Source organism: Patella vulgata, chromosome 1 (assembly GCF_932274485.2).
Source record: "Patella vulgata chromosome 1, xgPatVulg1.2, whole genome shotgun sequence".
Lineage (NCBI taxonomy): Eukaryota > Metazoa > Mollusca > Gastropoda > Patellidae > Patella > Patella vulgata.
Genome location: NC_065879.2, coordinates 90,096,231 through 90,121,513, shown reverse-complemented (window position 1 = coordinate 90,121,513; position 25,283 = coordinate 90,096,231). Strand labels below are relative to the sequence as shown.

At 38.2% G+C, this 25,283-nt stretch overlaps 1 protein-coding gene across 2 annotated transcripts; it reads left to right on the top strand.

The window, feature by feature from the left end:
* Positions 1–105: 105 nt before the first annotated feature.
* Positions 106–22,817, top strand: LOC126810281 (double-stranded RNA-binding protein Staufen homolog). Of its 2 annotated transcripts, none has more exons than XM_050535304.2 (15): positions 106–264; positions 2,907–3,022; positions 4,485–4,966; positions 5,348–5,552; positions 6,076–6,217; positions 6,705–6,910; positions 8,396–8,478; positions 9,853–10,077; positions 10,443–10,589; positions 11,739–11,894; positions 12,041–12,095; positions 14,224–14,334; positions 15,274–15,416; positions 16,838–17,004; positions 17,977–22,817. In XM_050535304.2, exons 2-15 carry the CDS (start codon positions 3,007–3,009, stop codon positions 18,062–18,064), a joined length of 2,226 nt encoding a protein of 741 aa, XP_050391261.1. In that variant the 5' UTR covers positions 106–264; positions 2,907–3,006; the 3' UTR covers positions 18,065–22,817. The 2 variants fall into 2 exon arrangements, with proteins under 2 accessions (XP_050391261.1, XP_050391260.1); XM_050535303.2 differs by having other exon boundaries at positions 10,431–10,589.
* The last annotated feature ends 2,466 nt before the right edge of the window (positions 22,818–25,283 follow it).

Genomic DNA, 25,283 nt, shown 5'->3' with positions numbered 1-25,283 from the left:
CGAGAATTGAAATTGAATACTTACAAAACTTTCAGAAATATTATGGAAAATAAATTTATTACGCGTAGGATCAAATAAATTCTGAAATATCGCGGTCATGTGATCAATTCACGCGCTAGCAGACCGTCATGGACGATTTTTAGTCCTAATTTTCTTTCATGTTTGCCAACGAATTTCTTCCTTATCTGGGATAATTTTATTCTTTTTTTATATCCTCCAAGTCACTGTCTTTTCTGTAAATCCTAAATATTGATTAGATTGAAGGTAAGGAAAGTTATTAGACCTGAAAATCCGGCACATGTAGTGACTAAACGAGTTGCGCATGTGCGCCGACCAGACAGACCAAAAACGAAAAAATGTCCTTTTTTTCCCCCTCTGATATGTACTTTTCTCGTTCGTCTCCTTCCTTTGTTGATTTAACAATATTGACAACTTTGCTAGGCTGTAAAGTAATCAGAACTTTAAAAGCAAATTAAAAGTTTTCACCCCCCCCCCCCAACCAAGACTGTAAATGTAATTCGGTTGAGATGGAATGTGCTGGAAACCTTCACAACCAGAAAGGCTGGTGGGGGGTAGGGGGCATCTGTAGCAGTTTGCTTTAGGACTACATAGATTTATTTTCCTGTACTTCAGAGCCGTTTTTTAGGTACTAACCATCCCTGTTTTCAACGATGTCAGATAAGCACAGCTGTATAGTCTTTCGGATGGCACGAAAAACACATTGGCATGCACACGTAAAAGAATCCTTGATATAGGGGTTTCAGTTCAAAGTTTCAAATGACAGAAAAAAAAAAAATTAAAAATATTTTGTGAAATATACATAAAATGCTACCCAAATTTGTTTATTTCATCAAAATATTCTAATTAGATCCAAAGTTATGGAATTTTAAAATCCGAGATCGACGTCAATAATGTAATCAAAATGCTCTATACCAGTCAATGCGTGGCATGGCACCAAAATAAGTACTTTTCAGTCATATTTGAGTGACGTCATAAGCGGTATTTTCCCTTCAGAATCGCTAGTACCAATTTTAAAACTGAAATCCGCACGTTATTGTCAGCTAAAATTTATTAAAATCGTAATAATTTGAAGGATAATTTGTCAAATATTTATAATCTGGATGATACCTCAAGAAAGTTTTTTTATATTTAGTCAAAATTTAGCAATTTTCAGTTATCAAAACAGATAAATCCCATTTTCTCCAGGTCTAATTGTCCGACCACGTGGTATCAACAAGCATGATCACAAAAATGTTATCTATCGTTTGATTTGTTCTATATCAAAATCCCCCGGTAACTAAGGTGCGGATTCACCAATGAAGTGAGTCGTAGCAATGGAAAATCTCAGGCCGCGTGACGTCAGAGGGGTATTTTCCCGCGAGCGTCTCATGTAAACAAACGTTAATTTCACTTACATTTCGATAATTTTTTAGCCTGAATCTTTGCAGATATTGAGATTGATATTAAACTATTGCAATACAATTGCTAGTAATGCATTTACATAAAATAGTAATTCAGAATCGTAGATTTCACGCTAAAGTCACATGACCTGAAACCCCTACTTGATAGTTGGAATTTGATATAATATAAGACTAAGACGTAAAAGTAGCCTCACTGTTCAGACGATATTTCCCTCAAAGCACACGGCATACCCGCCTTCATTAGCTCAGGTGTTGCTGAAAAGTAGGGCGTACTATTAATGTTATTAAACTCTTTCATTTTAACATATAAATGTCAAAACCGTGTTCCAGTGCTAGATACATGTAAGGTACTGGTATACCTACCTGTACACTTTTTTATGGCTATACCCCGTTTGCATGTCAACCCCGGCAGTATAGTGTATTAAAGGAACATTATACTGATAAAATAAGATCTTACTTACCTTGCTATGGAGCCATGTGCAACAAAACCAAACGGTAAAAAAAAGCAGATAGGCCTATATACCCTTCTGGCAAATACCTTGGTCCTCGAGATTGCAGTTGAAAAATAGACAATACACAAAGTTATGAATGTCAGCAAGATGAAACGGAATTGAGGTTACCAGGGGAAATAAATGAACAAAGATTCTGATTTTTCAAAGACTAAATTTTTTTGTTTTCACATATAACTGAAAGGAATCACTCTTTGTATTAAACATACATTATGCAAGAGCTAAAGCTGCCTATGGCAGATCTTAAATGTTATATAAACTATTAATTAGGCATTTATTAACATGACAAGACCATGATCAACTCTCGATGGCATCTGATGGGTCAGATTTTCAACAGATTTGTATCCGATCTGCAGTTCAACGGCAGTTGATGGTTAACCATAAAAATGTATAATTGAGACTTTATTATCGTAGCAATGACAATCGAGGCTACAGCATTAATGAAATGAAGATTTCTTGGCTCAGAGTGAAGAAATTTGACTGTAATTTTCAAGATATCCCTTTTACATTATCTATTTTTTTTACTAGTATAGCAAGAACTGTCAGCTTTTTTTCTAATCTTCAATGGTTTATATCAATCTGTTTCAAAGAGCATTACGAAAGTCTTCTAATATCTCTATAAAAGATGAGTAGATGACTGCCTTCAACATTTGACGTCACATCATGCGGCATTAATCATTGGCTCAATGGCGCGTGCATTGTTTACATAAGACGTTACAGATTCGAGCAGAATGGTGCCTTTTACTCATTTTAATACCCATTTACACTAAATAGGAAATAATTTTTACCTACAAAATACTTCAAACGTCTTTATTTATTTTTCTAATACATAAAAAATAAATGTTTTAGAATTTAATTTGTCGGAGGAAAAAAGTTAATATTTGGGGCTCATTAAGTTGCATCGATGTCATCCTTATCAGTGATTGTAGCGGCCTAGTGAATATTCACTGCTGATCAGTGTGGGTTTATATTTCAGATTGTGACTTGTGTCCCAGATCACGTTGAAAGATAAGTTGAGTGTAGATTCTGGTGTCGGATCAGAATTAATCAAAAGAAACAAAAGACTTAAAAAAACCATGCAGAATATGCAAGGTAAGATGACAGTTAAAAAATATGTGTGATTTAAACGCCCTGGTAAACTGGGAACCACGGTGGCTCAGCAAGTAGGACGTTGGCTTGCTAACCTGGAGGTCTTGAGTTCTATCCCTTCGTGGTTCCTCATTGTCATTGGCGTGGGTCTGAGGGCCTGGCGGGGGGGGGTTGGATGACTGAACGGTTTGCGTGCGCACGCTGTATCATAAAGTCTGTCATTGAGTCGACTGGCGTGGTTTTGAATCCCCGGTTGTACGTGACAAGGAGTAGGGTCGTCTGTCCAACCTTGTGGGTTTTCTCCGGGTCCTCCGAGTTCCTCCAACTGCTAAAGACCCCTTTGCTATATGCGTAAGCGAATTATTGAAATAAAATTACACCATATGTTAGTCCCGAAATGTCCCAGTTTGTGTCCAGTGGATGTTAAACCCCATTTCACTCTCTCTCTGAGGGCTTGGCAGCCTGGCAAGGGACAATGTATAGTCATTCAGATGGGACAAAAAACAAGGTTCTGTGTATACATTGGCATGCACGTAAAAGAATCCTTAGCAGTTGGAATTCTATATATGAGTAGGTTGTAGCACACTGTATAGCGTATATCCGTCTTTATTAGCCTAGTCGGGGAAACACACAGGACGTTAAACCCTATTTCATTTTATTTTTCTCTGGCCTACTACAATATTACGAAATTCAAATCTCTAATATCGATAACTTTTCCACAATATATGTAACAATCCTTACAATTCAATTCAATTAGCTTCCGACATTTACATGTATCAACACTAAATAAACGATCATGTTGCATTTAATAAGTTACGACTGTTAAAACTGCAATGACTGCATTACACGAAAACCCGGCACCACATAACGCCATTTTTAAGTGCAAAATAGGTTATTTGTCCTTGGTTTAGAACAGGGGTATCAAACTCATTTCGATTCAGAGGCCACATGACATACTGAAACCGGAAAACAATAAAAATTATTGCCACCGCCGGTTTCTTAGAATTATCGACAGTTTGTTGAAATTTGTTCCACGGGCTACATTTAAATACCTGAAGGGCCAGATGGTGCCCACATGCTGCATGTGACACCCCTGGTTTAGAATTACATGTTGTCGTAGGGATGTTTCAACATGGTTTCTCCTTGTCAGTGGTGCAGGACCGAGGGGCTGATAAGGACAACTGTCTGAGTCATTCGGATGAGATGAAAACCTAGGTCCCGTGTATACACTGGCATGCACGTAAAAGATCTATTGACAGTTGGAATTCAATATAAGAGTAGGCCATAGTGCCACTGCCCAGGAAAAATTTCCCTCATAGCACACTGAATGGCGTATGCCCGTCTTTAGTAACCCAGTCAGAGCAGAACAATAGGACGTTAAATCCCATTTCATTTCAATTTCTTTTTAGTGCAGAACAGTAGGTTAAATTTTATTTTCAAACTGATCATATTATTTCTATTATAGGTAACCCTCAGCAGATGCAAGGTGCTGTACATAAGGGAGTTATGCCCCCTCAGGGGTATTCTCCTCAGGGAATCCCCATGACCGCTGGACAGGGGAATCCCCAGTACAGCATACAAGGCTATCCTATAAAACAACAGATGATGCAACAGCAGCAGCAATCCATGGCAACCAGTAATATGATGATGCATGGCAATATGCCCAATCAAAATAAACCTCCAACTGCCATTCTGACCAATCAAAACAAAGTTGTAGTAGCCAATCAGAAGCCTTCTCAACCTGGAATGTCCAATCAAAGAATGGTTTCTGGTGATCAGAATGGAAACAAGGAATCTGCTGGGGGTAAAACCAGCAATATGGCTGCTACTGTAACTACGACAACAGAATCTACAATAATTCCGGAGCAATTAGAATGCTCGAACTTGGCAAACACAAAAGAGAAAACACCAATGTGTCTACTAAACGAGTTAGCTCGTTACAACAAGGTTACGGTTTATTTCATTTGCAAAACGGGCTGGGGGGATGACCAAATGGTCAGCACATGCACGCTGTATAAGGTCTGTCAGGGTTTCGATTCTCTGGTTGTACGTGACAAGGAGCAGGGTCGCCAGTCCAACCTTGTGTATTTTCTCCGGGTCCCGGCTTCCTCCCACTGCTAAAGACCCCGCTATGCACAAGTGAATTATTGAGATAAAATTGAACCATATGTTAGTCCCGAAATGATCTTGTCAGTGTCAAATGGACATTTAACCCCATTTCTCTCTTTCTCTCTTTAGTTAAATAACCTTGAACAATGTGTTAGTCCGGAAATGTCCTAGTTTGTTTTGAGTGGAAGTTAAACCCCATTTCTCTCACTCTGTTTATAGATCTCTCACCAGTATATGTTGGTGGATGAAGAAGGACCCGCCCACCAGAAATTATTCCATGTGAAGTTGAAGTTAGGCGAGGAAGAATATTCCGCTTCTGGTCAGAGTATTAAGAAAGCTCAACATGCTGTGGCAAGTCTGGCTCTGGAGAAAACCACCTTCCCCAAACCTCCCCCTAAACCACAGAGGGAGACGGGACAGGGATGTAAGTATTGCTGTCTAGAAAAACCCTACCCCCAACCCCTCTCCCTAAACCACAGAGGGAAACGGGATAGGGATGTAGATATGGCCCCCAAGAAAACCTTTCCCTAAACCGATTTTGAAACCAATGTCCAGAGGGAGAGGGACAGGACAGGGATGTAAGTACTGCTCTGGAGAAAAAAATCCTCACCCACCCCCTCTCCCTAAACCTCAGAGAAAGATGGGACAGAGATGTAAGTTCTGCTGTCTAGAAAACCTTTCCTTAAACTTTTTTTTTGGACCACTATTCAGAGGGAGGCAGGACTTACCTGAAGCTACACTAAACCGGACAGGGATGTAAGTTCTACTCTGTTCAGAATAACTTTCCTTAAACCTTCTCTTTAACGACAGACCTTTCAGTTGTAGTACAAATCATTCAGTCAGCACATCTACATCATTCCCTTAAATAGATTATTTCATATGAAAACATGTAAATTTGTAGGATTTTGTATTTTGATGATTCAGTGATTAATCTTTATCTGTTTTAGTGAATAGCATAATGCCGACTGTAGAATTAAATGCTGTTGCCATGAGACGTGGTGAGATAGCTACGTATAAACCTATAGAACCACGCCATTCACAGTATTATCAACCCCCTAACTTCGACTTCCGGGGAATGTACAATCAAAGGTAATACACCAATAACAACAACAAAAATATTCTGCTTCTCATATAGTCCTGTGTCACTTATAAAGGGCCACATGATCTGTTTTTATACGCCCACATTTTCATGTAGGTGTATATTGTCATCGCCCCTGTCCGGCCGGGTGTCTGTCCATCCACAATTTGTTTGTGGACACACTACAGGTCATAATTTTTATCCGATTTTGACAAAACTTGAAATATAGTTTTATCTCCAAAAGATCTCGGTTCTTTTTGATATTGGCATGCATCGGACCATAACTTCATGGATTATGGCCCCTGATTGGACGAAAAATCACAATTTTGAATCCGATTGAAATGTTAGTAAAAAATGAGCCAATTTGTTGAGTCACGTTTTTCATCATCAAAGAAACCTTTGGGACTATACAAGCCTTGTTCGCTCTTGAGGCTGTTAGCCCCAAAATGACCTAATTTTTGTTGAGTGGATGTTAAACCCTATTTGTGACTATTTCAGATATCGTTATCCTCGACCTACCCGATCAGCCTATGTATCGCTAAAAGTTGGACAGCGAGAGTTTATAGGTGAAGGTCCTACTCATCAAGCAGCTCGCCATACAGCAGCTACCAAAGCTCTTCGTATATTAAAGAATCTTCCCCCACCAAATCCACCTATAAAAACAGAAGGTGAAGCTGCTACAGAAACCAAAGAAAAAGAACCGAGTATGTACAACTCTTTCAGGACATTTATTCTGACAACCGACATAGGCCTTCTCAATCTGTTTCACAGAGGATTACGAAAGTTTTCTAATATCTCTGTAAAAGATGACTACCTTCAGCACGTGACGTCTCATCACGTCATGGCGCATGCATTGTTTACATAAGACTTTACTGGTTCGGGCGGAATGGCGTCTTTTACTCATTTTAATACCCACTTACACTAAATGGGAAATAAGTTTTACCTTCAAATACGTCAAACGTCTTTATTTATTTTTCTAATACATAAAAAAAAAATGTTTTAGAATTTAATTTGTGGCTCATTAAGTCACATCGATGTCATCCTTATCAGTGATTGTAGCGGCCTAGCGAATATTCACTGCTGATCAGTGTGAGGCCTACTTTATATATTCGTTGGGCTAACACATACATTTTAGATCAAAAGGTCTGTCGAATGGTAGGTTTTCAAACCAAACAAGTACATGACAAGGAGTCGGGTCCTGGGTTTTCTCTGGTTTCCTCCCAAAATGAACTGTCGAGTGTTTAACCCCCATTTCTGTCCCCTGTCACTCCAATATATGAGGTTGGTTTTATTACTTTATGCTGTTCTATCAATACGACTGTGCTGAAATACAAATGTGCCAATACATTACAGCGATATTTATATCAATACGAGAATTGCAAGAATATTATATTTTTGAAAAATGTTTTGTACAGAAAGACAATAAAACTTATTGATGTCTTAAAGATTAATTAAAGGCTCTAAAAAACTATTCAAGTTTGATAAGAAGGCTTAAAATAAGGAGATCGGAGACGGTCTAGCACATATGACGTCATTTGTGATGGACCGTCTTCGATCTAGCGTTCTCCTTAAAATAGATGTAGGTTTGAAAATTGAAGAAAGCTTGAGCATAATCTCAGACTTCAAAGTTAAGAATTTACTTTCAACAATGCTGCATCGATGCACGGTGAATTAGATTTTTTAATTTCATCCAACAACATGATTAGTTTGTGGTCGCTAGTTACATGAATCTTGACGCCACTGTATCGCAATATGTATCGTGTATCATCTTGTCGTACTGACAATATGCATTGTATCAAAAATAAACAGTTATCAGCTCAGACAATTTAGACTGGAAGATCTAGACTGTGTAGTCTAACAATGAGACTGGAGAGATCTAGACTACGTCTTAGACTGGAGGATCTAGACTGTGTAGTCTAGCAATGAGACTGGAGAGATCTAGACTACGTCTTAGACTGGAGGATCTAGACTGTGTTGTCTAGCAATGAGACTGGAGAGATCTAGACTACGTCTTAGACTGGAGGATCTAGACTGTGTAGTCTAGCAATGAGACTGGAGAGATCTAGACTACGTCTTAGACTGGAGGATCTAGACTGTGTAGTCTAGCAATGAGACTGGTGAGATCTAGACTACGTCTGAGACTGGAGGGATCTAGACTATATTTTATGATGATATCTTTATTATTACAGCTTCCCCGGAGGATGAATTAAAATCTGAAATAAGTCTGGTTCATGAAATTGGATTAAAACGTAATATGGCCGTTAATTTTGAGGTACTGTCAACTAATCTAATTTCTGTTTTTAAGTAAAACCATAATTGAAGAACGATCTAAGTCACCTTTTCAAAGAACCCCCGTTAATGCCACCATCTGGTATTAAATTGTATAAGCTTTTTGTGGAACAATCATTTTCAGATAAAAACGATCAGAGTCACTTCGAACCAAGGCCCTTCTAAAATGGCCTCCCGGACAAATACAAGTCCATTGTACCCTTTATTTAACCTTAATTTGCCTGAAAAGTTGAAATCAGTTGTACTGGTAATTATGATTCGTATTAAACATCATTTTGAAGTTGTAATTAAACCCACTCATTGTTCTGTCTGTGTCAAACATTACCGTCCTAAAGTCTGTTTTTCTTTTTACGCAAAAAGACAAAAATGTGCCTTAGATCGTTCTTCCCATGGACTCTACAATTGGAAAGAAGCCTAGAAATCAGTGGTTGAGATTTCAGTGACCATCTTAGACGAATGGATGGCCGAATGGTTAGCACGCGTGCGCTGTATCATACGGTCTGTCATTGAGTCAACTGGCGGGGTTTCGATTCCCCGGTTGTCCGTGACAAGGAATAGGGTCGTCTGTCCAACCTCGTGGGTTTTCTCCGGGTCCTCTGGTTTTCTCCCACTGCTAAAGACCCCTACATGCAAGCGAATTATTGAAATAAAATTAAACCATGTGTTAGTCCCGAAATGACCTAGTTTGTGTCGAGTGGACGTTAAACCCCATTTCTCTCTCCCTCTCGATTGACTGGATGCAGTGTCTATTTTTAGAACATTGACTCTTAGTCTCAATCTTGTATGGTGCTGCTGTGTCTTACTTTCGCTTGGCTATGATTTTTTTAATTATTCTAATGAGTAATGATAACTAATATTTATTTACCGAACCAAAAATAAGGATAGATTTATTTTTACTACCATCATCCGTAAAGCACATTATTAACGAAACCGGCAGATAACAACTTCTATTTCTTCTAGAAAGTTATGGACGGTGACAGTGTGAATGGGATGAGGAGTGTACGAGCAACACCTGTATGACAGAATCTCATTTTTTGTTGCCTGCATCCTCGCAATTGTGAACTTTCGGACAGTTCAGGGAATAAAATAAACTCTTGTGCATTAAATAAGTACATATTAAATATTTATTTTTAATAAACAAACACATGAATAGAAATACAATATTTGGCTACAAGTTTCTGAATTGGCTAATAAAATTAAGAGTCTAGGGCGGTCACTGAGATTTCATTATCGAATTCACCTAAAACCGTCAATGTGAATTTTTTTGGGTATTACTAGTTCTTGCAGGTGCCACAACAAATAAAAGACCAAGAATCCAAATAAGACTTATAATTTCCAACATATTCTGTGTTTACAGGTGATCAAAGAATCTGGACCACCCCATATTAAAGTTTTTGTAACGCGATGTACTGTTGGGGATAAGATAACAGAAGGTGAGGGGAACAGTAAAAAATATTCTAAAAAACGTGCCGCTGAATTAATGCTGGAAGAGTTGAAGAAACTACCAGCCCTTCCTTCCATGCAGATGCCGCCACGTAGCAGACCCCAAAATAACAAGAAGAAAAATCGCAACCTAATTAAAGTAAGTTCAGTTTTAATTACAATCTGATTAAAATGCAGATCCTATTTCCTTTCGTTTTTTTGTAGTTCAAAATTTCATTTTACTTCTCTTTACCACACTAGGATCTGGAAGATTTGTTATCATTGACGTGTTCTGGATGGTGTGAGGGATTACCCAATGAAACGGTCTGTTACAGCGAGTTCTTGGCATGCGGTGCACAGAACTGTGGGTAAACCCCTACAAACATAAACGCTGATTGATTAGTCAATGACTGATGTCATTAAGTAAACCGCTCTTAAGTAAATAAAATGACTTAGATATTTGTATTTAATGTAAATAAAGTAGATATTTGTATTTAATATAAATTATTACAGTTGATTCCTCAGATACAGAAAGGTGATCAGAGTTATGGTGTTAGTATTAATCCAATTAGTAGATTAATACAGATTACACAAGCTCAGAAGAAAAAGGAACCTATCTTTACTCTGGTGGGGGACCATGGTGTTTATCATCGACGTGAATTTGTCATGCAGGTGAGTTAAAATCTTTATTTAGGGGTTGGGTAGGTGTAAGTTTGTTCAATCCAGCAGTTGTATGTCATGCAGGTTAGTTGAAATCCCAATTTAGGGGTTGAGAAGGTTTATGTTTTGTTCAATCCAGCAGTTGTATTTCATGCAGGTTAGTTGAAATCTTTATTTAGGGGTTGAGGAGGTGAAAGTTTTGTTCAATCCAGCAGTTGTAGGTTATATGTGACATAGGCATAGGGGGCTAATCTCTGTTCCGTGGGGGCTGAGGCTATTGCCCGAAAATGCCCCCCGAATTTTCAGAATGAATTATTCATTAACTAAAACGAGTTTTCCACAAAGCTGTGATTGTTGTTTATTTTTTTATTAATTACACAATTACACAACAATATTTATTTACATATGTTAAGCAATAAACAACTTATTGTTCCCTATTCCCTTATGTTTGTGCCTGAAAAAAAAATGAATCACCAATGATTATTATTATTAAATTTATATAGCGCGCCTTTCACAGATGTGTTCAGGGGCACTTTACAAAGTAACAAAAACATACATTCAAAAAGTAAAATGCACTGTTTCTGATATTCAGGTTTTCCGCTGATATATTTCTATATATTTCTAGTCATTCGGATGATATGAAAAACCGAGGTCCCGTGTACACATTGGCTTGCACGTAAAAGATACCCTGACAGTTGAAATTCGATATAAAAGTAGGCCATAGTGCCGCTGCCCGGGCAAAATGTCTTTCATAGCGCACTGTATGGCGTATACCCGTTTTCATTAGCCCAGTTCAGAGCAGAACATTAGGACGTTAAAACTCCATTTCATTTCACTACAAAGGGTTCTTTTACTTTTTAATGGATCCAATGCAAGAGTAGGCCATAGTGCCGCTTCCTGGGCAAAATGTTCCTCATAGCACACTATATGGCGTATGCCCATCTTCATTAGCCCAGTTCGGAGCAGAACAGTAGGATGTTAAACCCCATTTCATTTCATTTCACTACAAAGGGTTCTTTTACTTTTTTATGGATCCAATGCAAGAGTAGGCCATAGTGCCGCTTCCTGGGCAAAATGTCCCTCATATCACACTGTATGCCCGTCTTAGCGTAGTCGGAGCAGAAAAGTAGAATGTTACACCCCGTTTTATTTGATTTCTAGGTTCAAGTAGATGAAGAGAAATCTACTGGTGTAGGTCATAATAAGAAGTTAGCCAAGCGTAACGCTGCTGAGGCCATGTTACACCATCTTGGATTCAGTCAGACTCCTCCACAGCCCTCAAAATCAGCCATCAAATCTAACGGTGGCACGCCTGAGGTAAGAATAAGTCATATATAATGTAAAAATGAAAGTTAACTGATGCTTGTGGAAAATCCTTATAAACCATTGTGATTAATCTTGTAAACTTTGAAAATAAATATGAAAATTGAGAAAGATATGACATGTGTTTATCATATTTTCAGGGAAGTGGAACTGATAAGAAAGTTACTTTTGTTGATAATGGTGCTGAAAATGGAGGTAGGTACAATACTACCAGGGCTAGAAATTCACGTGAATCTCCGAATCTGATTCGCGCAAGGATTCTCGCAAGAGCTTACATTGTGAATCTACTGTGAATCTTTGTAGATTCACGTAAATTTTTTCTTAAAAAAAAATGCATTATGCAATGCAAATGTACTAAATTATAATATAAAACATAAGTACTATGTCAAAAAGTGTCCATTGATTTAGTCAAATATTTTTTTCCTGATCACGGACCACTATGACACGTTCAACGCTGAAAGATAATCAGCCTACCGGAACCATCAATACAGTTGGCATTATTTATATTACTGCTTTATCAGGGCTCAAAAAATGGCCTCTGACAGTGAAGCCTCTCTAAGGCCATTTTGTTCAACACCAAGACCAGTTTTTCAATTTAGAAATTATCGAGGGCCATTTTTGCTGGACATTTTAAAAATAAATAGTCTTTCATTTTTCATATTCATTTAATAAAACGTGGACAGGTTAATCATGACAAACTGAAATAGATGTTTATAAATATATTTAGTCCTTGGCAAACACTGATATTAAAAGCTTATCTAAATCTAGATATTTTTTGTCTCAAACTTCTAAATTACTGCATTACATTATGCGTTTAACCTCCTACAATTATTTTTTTTTTTAAAGCACGACTGTTTGCAGATGCCTGTCAATAAAATAGTCTATAATAACAAAAGTCATCATTATTCAGACTGAGAAGAGAGAATCATATCACAAAATTATCTCCATCACTGTCCTCAATTTCACTTTCTATTACTAGCTCTGATTATCAAGCACTGTCTTGAACCGTAGCCTTGTTTATCAAAAAAGACTTGACTAATGTCTGCTTGGTCTGCTTATCGTAGTTCCGGCGTGGTTCTCCCTTGTCAGTGATGCAGGAAGCAGGGCCTGACAAGGAAAGCTGTCTAGTCGTTCGGATGGGACGAAAAACCGAGGTCCCGTGTACACATTGGCGTGCACGTAAAAGATCCCTTGGCAGTTGGAATTCGATATAAGAGTAGGCCGTAGTGCCGCTGTCCAGGCAAAATTTCCCTCATAGCACACTGTATGGCATATGCCCGTCTTCATTAGCCCAGGTTAGGAGCAGAACAGTAGGACGTTAAACCCCATTTCATTTCATTTCATTGCTTATCGTAGTCTTGTATAATAAGACTGTTACATGTTACAGGCATCTGTGGAGGGGGAAAACTACGAATAGCAGTGCATAAGAAAAAATTAATCGTGGGAGGTTTTTAGATCAGCCAAGTTTTACGGGAAAATGCATATCATACGTGAACTTTTTCATTTATTTTGGCTTCCGATATAGGTGCCATCGACGGTCATTTAGGGTAATTCTATGGCCAATGGCTCTAGTATTTTTATCGATTTTTCCCGCAATTTACGACAGCAATAATTTGCCCTTGATGTAAAAGCTATCGAATGCCATTGCTAGGCTTACGACAGCAATGGCCCCGATGGCTCTCGTGAATTTTGAGCCCTGTTTATTAAAATTTAATTCAATCTGAAAATCAATGATGCCTTTGGAAAATCAAAGCATCTGTATAAACATTTCGTCAATGAATACAAGCAGTGTTAATTCTAATGTTAAATATCATCCAGAAAAATCAAAACCGACATATCGCCCAGCTGAGGTGCCAGAACAACTTATTTTGACTAAGGCATTTTCTGGATATTACTTTTGACACTATTTAAGTGTTTACCAAAAAATCCATATGATTGTTCTATTGTTTTCATTGTTCTTGTATTTTGATGTTTTAGATTAACACAATAAACACAATCTTGTTTTTTAGACAGTATTATTAATTAAGATTCAGAGGATTCGCGTAGATGCCATATATGAGAATCCTCTTAGATTCTTGCAAAAAATGACGAATTTCTAGCCCTGACTACAGACAGACATTGTAATCATTTGGATGACAAACTTATATCTGTGAATTTATTGTCAAGACAACATATTAGTGGGAGAAGAACATATAGGGCTGGATTACCCCATTTCAACAAATAAAAAAATATATCCCTGTCATATTTCCTGCGTAAAATATCTGGTTGTTTAATATAAGACTGGTTGACAGTATCTAGTATGGTATATCTGGTTTTATTGTAGGTGGTGTAACAAATGTAAAGACTGGTCGTCAGTTAGTACCTGGCCTACTTCTTATACCCGATTCTAGTCGTCATCCAACTCAACAACAACAACCAGTCAATTATGGACAAGGTACGTAATAATCTCCATGGAAAGTTGAAAATCAAAATAATATCCATAGCGCTGCTGTCCGGGCAAGATCCCTTATAGCAAATTGCATGACAAATGCAGTTGTCTTTAGTGGTACAGGAAAGTAGGATGTTAAAACCTCATTTCATTTTGTGTTTGTCAAGATATAGAGTCACCTTCCACTGTAACCCGGGTATTAATTAATCTTGTGTATCTAGCACTAATTTCTTTCATATTCATTTAATATCCAATCTTTGTTTAAAAAATCGTTTAAAATCATCTAATTTGTATTTGTGTCCAGTTGAAAGCTGACAATTCAATTTTGATAATGAGTGTCCAATTTACAAGCGTTTAATTTCATAGTCACTGTTAAAAAATAAACAATCCAATTGATTATTGATGTAAAATGATTAATATTTTAACAGTGGTCAGGGAAATAAATACGTGTAAATTAATCAGTCAGCTTTAAACTGGACACAAGTATAAATTAAATGATTTGGGGAGATTTTAAATGATTTTTACTAACTTTTAAACAAAGATTTGATGTTGAATGAATGTGAGAGAAATTAGTGCTAAATACACAAGATTAAATGATACCCGAGTTATAGTGTTCTGATTTTCATAGTTCTTTACAGAAACTCTGATCTTCTCTTGGCTAAAGTCCGCTGCCTGCAAACAACTTATCATTGTAAATATAAACAAGTCGTTGGGTTTGCCCAATAAGGAATATGTTCGCTTGTATGTTTTCTCCGTAATAGCTGGTTCCGCCCAATTGTAAAGACTCCAGCACGAAATCTTGAAGAATTTTTTTCTTGACCCATACCAGGAATTCAACTGGGGAAATTTTATTTTTTGAGTCCATGTTTGTGTATTGATACTAATGAATTTGTATACTTAAACTCATGAATTTATTGGTTCTAATGAATTTGGGTTTGTTTAAAGGATCGACTCCATCCGATGAAGGCAGCCTTGGATTGGGTCGACCTATAGCCACTAGTCAGACTAGTATACGCCCAGAACAACGATTACGGGAGTTGGCGTTAATCCACAAGTTTGATATCAAATTTGATGACTTTGCTGGACAGGTATGTAACATAACATTGTTAAGAAATTGTCTATTTTCCAATTGTTTATCAGGAATTTTTGGCTAGAGTTAGCTACCTCTAACTCTCCCTGCCCTGTGTCTAAGTGTTTCGAATTTCCGACCACCTCAACTGGCCTAAAATTACATTTTCCATCATGTTCCTGAAGCAACGACCACAAATTTTACAACATCTAGACGTTGCTAGAGTGGTCTACAATTCCAAACTTATATCTCACGGTGGCTCAGTGAGTAAGGCACCGACTCAAAAACTGTGAAGACCCGGGTACGAGAAAGTTCCCCAGAATTTTCTTCAGTGTGGTTCCCAGTATCAAGTTGGTGGGCTTGGATTGCCTAATGGTTAGCACATGCGCGCTGTATCATAAGGCCTGTCATTGAGTCAACTGGCGTGATTTCGAATCCCCGGTTGTACGTTACAAGGCTTAGGGTCCCCTGCCTGTCCAACCTCGTGGGTTTTCTCCGGGTCCTCCGGTTTCCTCCCACTGCTAAAGACCCCTATGCGCAAGCGATTTATTGAAATAAAATTAAACCATATGTTAGTGCCGAAATGACTTAGTTTGTGTCGAGTGGACGTTAAACCCCATTTCTCTCTCTCTCTCCCATTATCAAGTTGTCTAGATGGGACGAAAACTGAGGTGTACACTTTGATGTGCACACAAAAGAATCCTTGACATAAAAGTAGGCTCTAGTGCTACCGTTAATGCAAAATTAATCTCATAGCAAAATGTATAGCGTATGCCTGTCTTCTTTCGCCCAGTCTGTGCAAACAGTAGGATATTAAACCCCATTTCGTTTCATTAGCCCAGTTGGAACAAAACAGTAGGATGTTCAACTCCATTTCATTTCATTCATTTTGTTATAAAAGCTATGGATGCAGGACGGAGGGCCTGACGAGGACAGCTGTCTAGTCGTTCGGATAGTACAAAAAACCAAGGTCCCGTGTACACATTGATGTGCACGTAAAAGATCCCTTGACACTTGGATTTCGAAATAAAAGTAGGCTGTAGTGCTACCGTTAATACAAAATTACGCACATAGACCAGTTGGAACAAAACAGTAGGATGTTGAACTCAATTTCATTTCATTCATTTTGTTATTAAAGCTATGGATGCAGGACAGAGGGCCTGACGAGGACAGCTGTCTAGTCGTTCGGATAGGACAAAAAATCCATGTTCCATGTACACATTGGTGTGCACGTAAAAGTTCCCTTGACAGTTGTAATTCGATATAAAAGTAGACCACAGTGCTGCTGTCCGGGCAATATTTCCCTCATAGCACACTGTATGACGTATCCCTGTCTTCATTAGCCCAGTTCGGAGCAGAACAGTAGGAAGTTAAACCACATTTCATTTCATTAAAGCTATGGGCAACCAATGTTTTATTTTGTGATTTTTATTTTTTTAGAACAATAAGAGTGAACACCTGAGTCGTTTAACACTTGGATTAAATCCACCACAAGTTTTACACGGTTCTGGTCCGTCCATTGATGGATCACATGATCATGCTGCTTTAGCTGCCCTACAGCTATTGACTAAATATGGCTGGGGACTTCCAGATGCATCCGGGGATGGGTATGTATATATTTTAATCCTTTAAACATTTTAATCTCTGTTACATGGTTTCGATTCCCCGGTTGTATGTGACAAGGAGTAGGTTCGCCTGTCCAATCTCATGGATTTTCTCTGGGTCGTCCGGTTTCCTCCCACTGCTAAAAAACCCTATGCGCAAGCAAATTAATGAAATAAAATTGAACTATATGTTAGTCGCAATAAATCCTAGTTTGTGTCGAGTGAATGTTTCCAGCATAGTTTCCAATTGTCAGTGGACCTTTGTATACATTGGCGTGCATGTAAAAGATCCCCTGTCAGTTGGAATTCGAAATAAGAGTAGGCTATGGAGCAGAACAGTAGGACATTAAACCCCATTTTATTTCATTTCTGTTTACAAGTGATGTTATTTTAACCCTTAACCGGCCGACGTCATTTTGACGTTCTGACGTCAACTGGTCATGCTAAATAAAGGCTGACAAGAAATATTTTGTATGCCTATTTCAACCGACTACTGCCGAATAATTATAAGTGATAGACTCTTGACACCAATAAAAAAAGTTGCTGGGGATAGGTTGATCTATAATTTTCAAATCATTGTAAATCCTTTTCATCAGAAATATTGTTTTCAGAATCGGTGTCATTGATATAATCCAATTCGTAATAATTCATAAGTATTTCAACCACTTCGAGCTTCTTTAACTTTCCCGACACCGTTAAATTACGTTTTTCGTCAAAAAATGTTGAAGAAAGACATGTTTTTCTCAATGCCCTTGACAAGACAAGTTCCTGTCTGACACGCATGCGCGGCCATTTCAATTAAATACGAAACTAAATACTCAAATGCGGCTTATAAAAAAAGGTTCTTACTGTTGTCGACCACTTACCTTATAACATTGTGGTGACTATAGTGGACAATGACCTGTTAAGGGTTTAGTAGGTATAAGTCAACAATATCTACAGTGTATTGATTTATTGTTGTTTTTTTTGTTTCAGACCCCATGTTCAAAGTGACCGTGTAACATACGGCTCTAACCGTAAAGCTGGCATGTCGAGAGTTGTTAAAACAGATTTAGTCAATTAAAACAGTTCAGTCCTTCGTATAACACCACGCTACAAATTTTATATTTAACAACATTTATTATATACTTAAACTTTTCTAGAAAATGTGATAACACTTCTTAGTAGGGAGGTGTTCAAATAGTATCCCTACTCTTCTAGAAGACCTGATATCACTTCTGATTATGGAGGAGTCCACATGGTACCCCTACTCTTCCTCTAGAAGACCTGATCCCACTTAGTAGATAGGGTTTCACATGTTATGTTTACCCTTTCTAGAAGACCTGTATGCCAACTCTCAGTGAGAAAGGCGCTGGTTTAAGGATGCTTGTCGGCGAAGAATTTTTGGAAATCTCTTAAAATGGATAATAAACTAGTAAACTAGTTAGCAACTTTTGCGACAAGTTTTTGACTGTTCGAATGTTAGATGTTACATGGTCTGAATAGCAAATCTTTTTACTGTGGTATAAGGTAGGGATACTGTAAGATATAATAATGTTATTAACTAGGCATACCCTGTCACACATGAGAAGTGATATCATATGTTCTAGACACAAGATGACTAGTTATACAGATAATGTTATTGACCTAAGCATACCCTGTCATCCAAGTGGTATCAGATATTATGGAAATAAAATTGAACCATATGTTAACCCCGAAATGACCTATTTTGTGTCGTGTGGACGTTAAACCCCATTTCTCTCTCTCGCTCTCTCTTTATTATTCCTTATAGAACAACCGATAACACTTGGATGGCAGGGTATGCTTACATTAATAACATCATATATGATTTGGTATCGGATGTTCAAGAAACAGTCCAAGAAGTATACAGAGAATGTTATTAACTAAACATACCCTGCCACATGTAAAAAATGGTATCACTTGTTCTAGAAGAAGTAATATTATATGATAAATGTTATTAACTATTATACATTGTAAGCTGGGTGTTATATATGAATATTGTGAATAGATTTTCAATATTGATACATGGTTTTAAATATTGCACTGGAGAAATATATTTGTTTGTTTCTGTTGAAAAAGCACGAAGACTGTAGAAACGTGGTTTTCAATCTGGAGGGAACTTGATCACTTCCTTGGGGTGGAGCGATTTACCCCAAGGGGTAATTTGGTCACTGCCGGGAAGGGAAAGGGGCCGGGGTCCTACCCAGGGAGTTAATTTGATCCCACCTGGGAAGGGAAAGGGGGCGGGGTCTTACCCTGGGAGCTAATTTGATCCCGCCCAGGAAAGAGAAGGGGGGTCCTACCCAGGGAGCTAATTTGATCCCACCCGGTCAAGGGAAGGGGCCGGGGGGGGTACTACCCTGGGATGTGGAAATTCCTACCCTGCGTCTAATTTGGTCATCCCCCAGGGAGAATGAGATCGTCCAAGAAGTTGAAAAATCTTATGACAGGTGATCTTAAACACATAACATGTACTTCAATCTTTCAAACTTAAGACTTTCCCTCCCGGAAGATGACCACTCATCTGGGTTGCAGGTGAGGTGGGAGGGATCAGTTCAAAAGCTAAACTGAAATATGACTGGGTTCACTTAAGGTTGAAAACCACGCCTATAGAATGATTTAAATATTCTAAATATTGAATATTCATCGTTATATTTAAGCATGCTTTATATGGTGTAGCATTTCCCATCATTCATTATTTACTCCATTGATTTAAGAAAATTGTCGGATTATGAGTAGACCGGCAAAAACGATTTCACTAATATCGGACAAAATATCCAGATCCATGGAAACATGTATTTAAAATATGAATATGTCTATTTACTAGATTGATGAATTGTCTATTTACTAAATCGATAATTTGTCTATTTACTAAATCGATAATTTGTCTATTTACTAAATCGATAATTTGTCTATTTACTAGATTGATGAATTATATATTTACTCAATCGATAATTTGTCTATTTACTGGATTGATGGATTGACAAATGTCTATTTACTAGATTGATGGATTGATAATTTGTCTATTTACTAAATTGACAGATTGATAATTTGTCTATTTACTAGATGGATGGATTGTCTATTTGCTAGCTGGATGGATTGACAATTGTCTATTTACTAAATCGATAATTTGTCTATTTACTAGATTGATGAATTGACAAATGTCTATTTACTAGATTGATGGATTGACAAATGTCTATTTATTAGATTGATGGATTGATAATTTGTCTATTTACTAGATTGACGGATTGATAATTTGTCTATTTGCTATATCTGTGTAAGATAAATTTGCCAAAAAAATTTTTTGGGCCATTTGTTATCTTAGAAGATCAAGTGTCAGACATTTTTGAATTTCATTCAAACTTTATATTAAATTATCAAACTATTTCCAACTTCAGTTGATGTGAATCTGAAGCCCATTGGTCAATTGTTTGGAGAATAAAAGCCACTGATTGGTGTACAACACGAATTTGGACCAATCACAAGCAAATATTGTTCAAATATCTTTAAGTTCTAATATATTTTTTTGGGAGAATTTGATCATGTATGTTAAATATTAACTTGTGTGTTTGTTTTTAGTTGTTTCAATTATTGAAGAGTTATTCACAATAGATGAGTTATGTCCCTTGGTCTTTTTTTTTCTGGAATTTGGAAAATTGTCTGGCCTTGTTATTAGGTCTAAATATTAAGGCCAACTGCAGATTTGGTAAAAGGTCACATGATGTAAACAGGGCTAGCATTAACCCTTACCCTAAACCTAACCCTTACCGCACCCTAACCCACAATCTGGTCAACAACCATGTGCCCTAATCTATTTACATCTTGCTAACCTTGACAAAAATCTGCAGTTGGAGTTGCTGTTTAGGCAAGATCTTAACTTTGTGGGTTCCCCCAGTTTACCATGTTAGTCCCCTAAATGACCTAGTTTGTAATGAGTAGACGTTAAACCCCGTTTCTCCCTCTCTCTGACAGGGGAAAGTTTTGGCCTCAGATTATCTTGTGAAAATTGTTGTAGAAGAAGACAGAACAGTGGACATATCTCCTATTAATTCCTGAAAGATAGTCTGGTCAACTATTATCATATATGGAGAGAGTCTGGCCAACTATTACCTTATATGGAGAGTCTGGCCAAACTATTACCATAAAGTTGACCAGACTCTAACTCCATATTTGGTAATAGTTGGCCCGACTCCAAATATGGTGATAATTAGCCTGATTTGCGCCATGTTAATAGAACTATATTCAACAGGCATTACTTTATCTGAAGAATTGTATTGGAGAAAAGAAATAGCCTGGGTTATTTTATTGATTGACTATTAACCATTGTGTTTGTCTGTTATGTTTTGTTTTTTTTCTGTCATTTACTTGATTTGTTTTTGAAATTATTGTTTATAGGGGAGACAACTCCAGGATCTTGTGTTATGTTTATATATTGATACAGATGTTAGTGTACAATGCTCACTGCCCTTCATTGCCTCTCTGTGACTTAACAATCTTAACTCACAGCTGGAGTTGGGACAGGATTAACAGGTCTTTAAAAAAAACTATCATTAATTGGTAGAAGGCTTTTAATCAGGAATACTGTTTATTCATTAGCTGAGCACTGATTATTCATTGGCTGAGCACAAATTTTAGCCAATGAAATGACTGCATTCTTAAAGGGTTCTGCTACTGGACACTAACCAAAGATAAAACATTTCACTAAAATTATGACTAAAATAAAATGGGTATTAGAATCAAATCAAAATCATTACCGTGCATAATTTTTTAAAAAATGTTGAGTTGTCTCCCTTCTAAGACAATATAATCAAGACTAGATAGCCTGGGTTATCAAGATATAAAGTAACATATATATTTATTTTGTCCTAATGCTGTCCTCTATAACAAGCACTGTGTACACTTCAATTAGTCAGTTCGTTAGGTTTCAAATCATCCGAGGGTGGGGTAGAGTTAGTTCGATCGAGGAAATTAAATGATTTAAATTACGCCGTGAAAAATGATGGACGTAATTAAAGATGTTCATTTGGACACTCTTCAACTCCGCACAGTAAAAAAAGATATCCTTAAAACATGGAAAAGGGGACAAGATTTATGTTTGACGGAATGACCGGCTCCTGAAATATTGTGTCGGACATTGTCTTGTTCAGGTAACATATTTCCAGGGTTGGTGGTGGATTTTACGTTTAAAAAAGAATGTCTAAAATCTTCCATACGAAAACTTGTTGAGGATTTTCAAATCTTCCATACAAAAACGGTGTTGAAGATTTTCAAATCTTCCATACAAAACGGTGTTGAAGATTTTCAAATCTTCCATACGAAACCGTGTTGAGGATTTTCAAATCTTCCATACAAAACGGTGTTGAAGATTTTCAAATCTTCCATATGAAACCGTGTTGAGGATTTTCAAATCTTCCATACGAAACGGTGTTGAAGATTTTCAAATCTTCCATACGAAACCGTGTTGAAGATTTTCAAATCTTCCATACGAAACCCAGTTGAAGATTTTCAAATCTTCCATACGCAACGGTGTTGATGGTTTTCTTCTTAAAGTTTGTTCGATAAACGGATCCTAAGCGAACTGACTAAATGAAATTAAAGTTTGTTCACTATGAATATTAACCAAAGCATTTAATATTGAGCTTTTAGTCCTGATGGGGACATGCCACGTGGAAGAGAGGTTGTCTTCCTGACTTGTTTTGTTGACCCACCCAATGCTTGTATTGTGTAAAATTGTTGTCAGCCATTTTTTCACTTTGAATCTTCTTTTACTTTCTTGTTTCCCCCCTATTAAATAAATATATATATTCCTTTCAAAATCTTGTGTTTATTGTTTTAGATGGCCGAATTGTTAGCGCGTGCGCGTTGTATTAAAATTTCTGTCATTGAGTCAACTGCCGTGGTTTCGATTCCCCGGTTGTACGTGACAAGGAGTAGGGTCGCCTGTTCAACCTCATAGGTTTTCTCCTGATCCTCCAGTTTTTGACCCCTACGTATTGAAATAAATTGAACCATGTTTTAATCCCGCTATAACCTAATTTGTGTCGAGTGCACGTTAAAACCTATTTCTCTCTCTCTCTCTTTCTAGCCCCGCGGTGGCTCAGTGAGTAGAACTCTGGTTCGCTCACCTGGATGTCCTAGAATTGATCCTGGTGTGGGCGAAGAAAGTTTCCGATGTGTATAGTGCATATGCCCGTCTTTATAAGTCCACTCGGTGCAGAACCGTTTCCCCTTGTCAGTGGTGCAGGACGGAGGGCCTGACAGGCAGCTGTCTTAGACTTTCGGATGGTACGAAAACCCATGTATACATTGGCAGTTGGAATTCGATATAGCAGTAGGCCACAGTGCCGCTGCCCGGGCAAAATTTCCCTTATAGCACACTGTATGGCGTATGTCCGTCTTGATTAGCCCAGGCGGAGCAGAATTGTCGGACGTTAAATCCCATTTCATTTCGGTGCAGAACAGTAGGACGTTAAACCCCATTTCATTAAATTCCTAAACGCCATTTTCCTGGTTACCATGTTCCTGAAGCAACGAAGCTGCGAGTTTCACGTACGTAGTTTAAGCGAGATTAAGCCTTCTATTGAAGATGGGTTACCCCCCCCCCCTCCATTATTCTGACAACATTAACCAGACTGGTGCTGGTAAGTTTTAACTTATACATCGTGTTTTAATAAACGGGGCGAAAAACCACGTGCATGGCAGTTGGACTTCGAAATAAGAATAGGCCATAGTGCCACTGTCCCGGCATAGTGTCGCCCATAGCACACTGTCATGGCGGCTTTCCGTCTTCATTAATCCGGTTGGAGCAGAACAGAGAGAGAGAAATGGGGTTTAACGTCCACTCGACACAAACTAGGTAATTTCGGGACTAACATATGGTTTAATTTTATTTAATTAATTCGCTTGCGCGTAGGGGTCTTTAGCAGTGGGAGGAAACCGGAGGACCCGGAGAAAACCCACGAGGTTGGACAGGCGACCCTACTCCCTGCCACGTACAACCGGGGATTGGAAACCACGCCAGTTGACTCAATGACAGACTTTATGATACAGCGCGCGCACGCTAACCATTCAGCCATCCAACCCCCCTGGAGCAGAATAGTAAGTTGTTAAACTCAATTTCATTTTTGCGAGTCGTTATGCTCGAATGTCCAAGCAGTTAAGGAGAAAATACTTCAAGCGCCTTCAGAGATGAAGTCAAATACGTTTTAATGTGGGGGGTTGGATGGCTGAATGGTCAGCGTGTGCGTTCTGTATCATAAAGTCTGTCATTGAGTCAACTGGCGGGGTTTCGAATCCCCGGTTGTACGTGACAAGGAGTAGGGTCGCCTGTCCAACTTCGTGGGTTTTCTCCGAGCCCTCCAGTTTCCTCCCACTGCTAAAGACCCCTACGCGCATGTGAATTATTGAAATAAAATTGAACCATATGTTAGTCCCGAAATGACCTAGTTTGTGTCGAGTGGACGTTAAACCCCATTTCTCTATCTCTCCATGTTTTAGGGGATCACGGTGGCTAGGTGGGTAAGGTGCTGGCTCGCTAGCCTGGGGGTCGGGTGTTCGATCCCTGCATTGGCCGAGAAAGTTCATCTCGATTTTCCGGCGTGGTTTCCCCTTGTCAGTGATGCAGAACGGAGGGCCTTACAAGGACAGCTGCCTAGTCGTTCGGATGGGATGAAAAACCGAGGTCCCGTGTACACATTGGCGTGCACGTAAAAGATCCCTTGGCAGTTGGAATTCGATATAAGAGTAGGCTGTAGCGCCGCTGCCCGGGCAAAATTTCCCTCATAGCACACTGTATGGCGTATGCCCGCCTTCAATTAGCCCAGTTTAGGTGCAGAAGCGTAGGACGTTAAACAACATTTCATTTTCATTTCATTTTCATTTCATTTCTCTCCATGTTTTAATGTGCTCCTCGGCAATAAAACTGTCCCGATGGAGTTAGCCAGATTATTTTAACAAATTTTTATCTTATATCATCTAAGGATAATTCCTACCAAATTTTGAAGAGATCCATCAAAATCTTACACCTAACCCTAACCCTAGCCCTTACCTATAATCTCGCCAAAAATCGCGTGCCCTAACCGTGTTTAAATCTCGTGACCTTGATGAAACCTGCAGACGGCTTTAATATTTAGACCTTACCACTAAGGGGCAATCATCTTAACTTGAACAAATCCAAATAAGCACCACCACAGCCGTTTAGTAGAATAGGACGGAGGGCCTGGCAAGAAACAACGTATAGTTGTGCCGATGGGACAAAAAAAAAACAAATCCCGCGTACACAT

What these genes read in the sequence shown, in the direction of transcription:
- LOC126810281 (XM_050535303.2), top strand. An exon ending in AACCAAAGAAAAAGAACCGA is followed by an intron (nt 6,911 to 8,395) that starts GTATGTACAACT and finishes TTATTATTACAG; the next exon opens with CTTCCCCGGAGGATGAATTA. An exon ending in ATATGGCCGTTAATTTTGAG is followed by an intron (nt 8,479 to 9,852) that starts GTACTGTCAACT and finishes CTGTGTTTACAG; the next exon opens with GTGATCAAAGAATCTGGACC.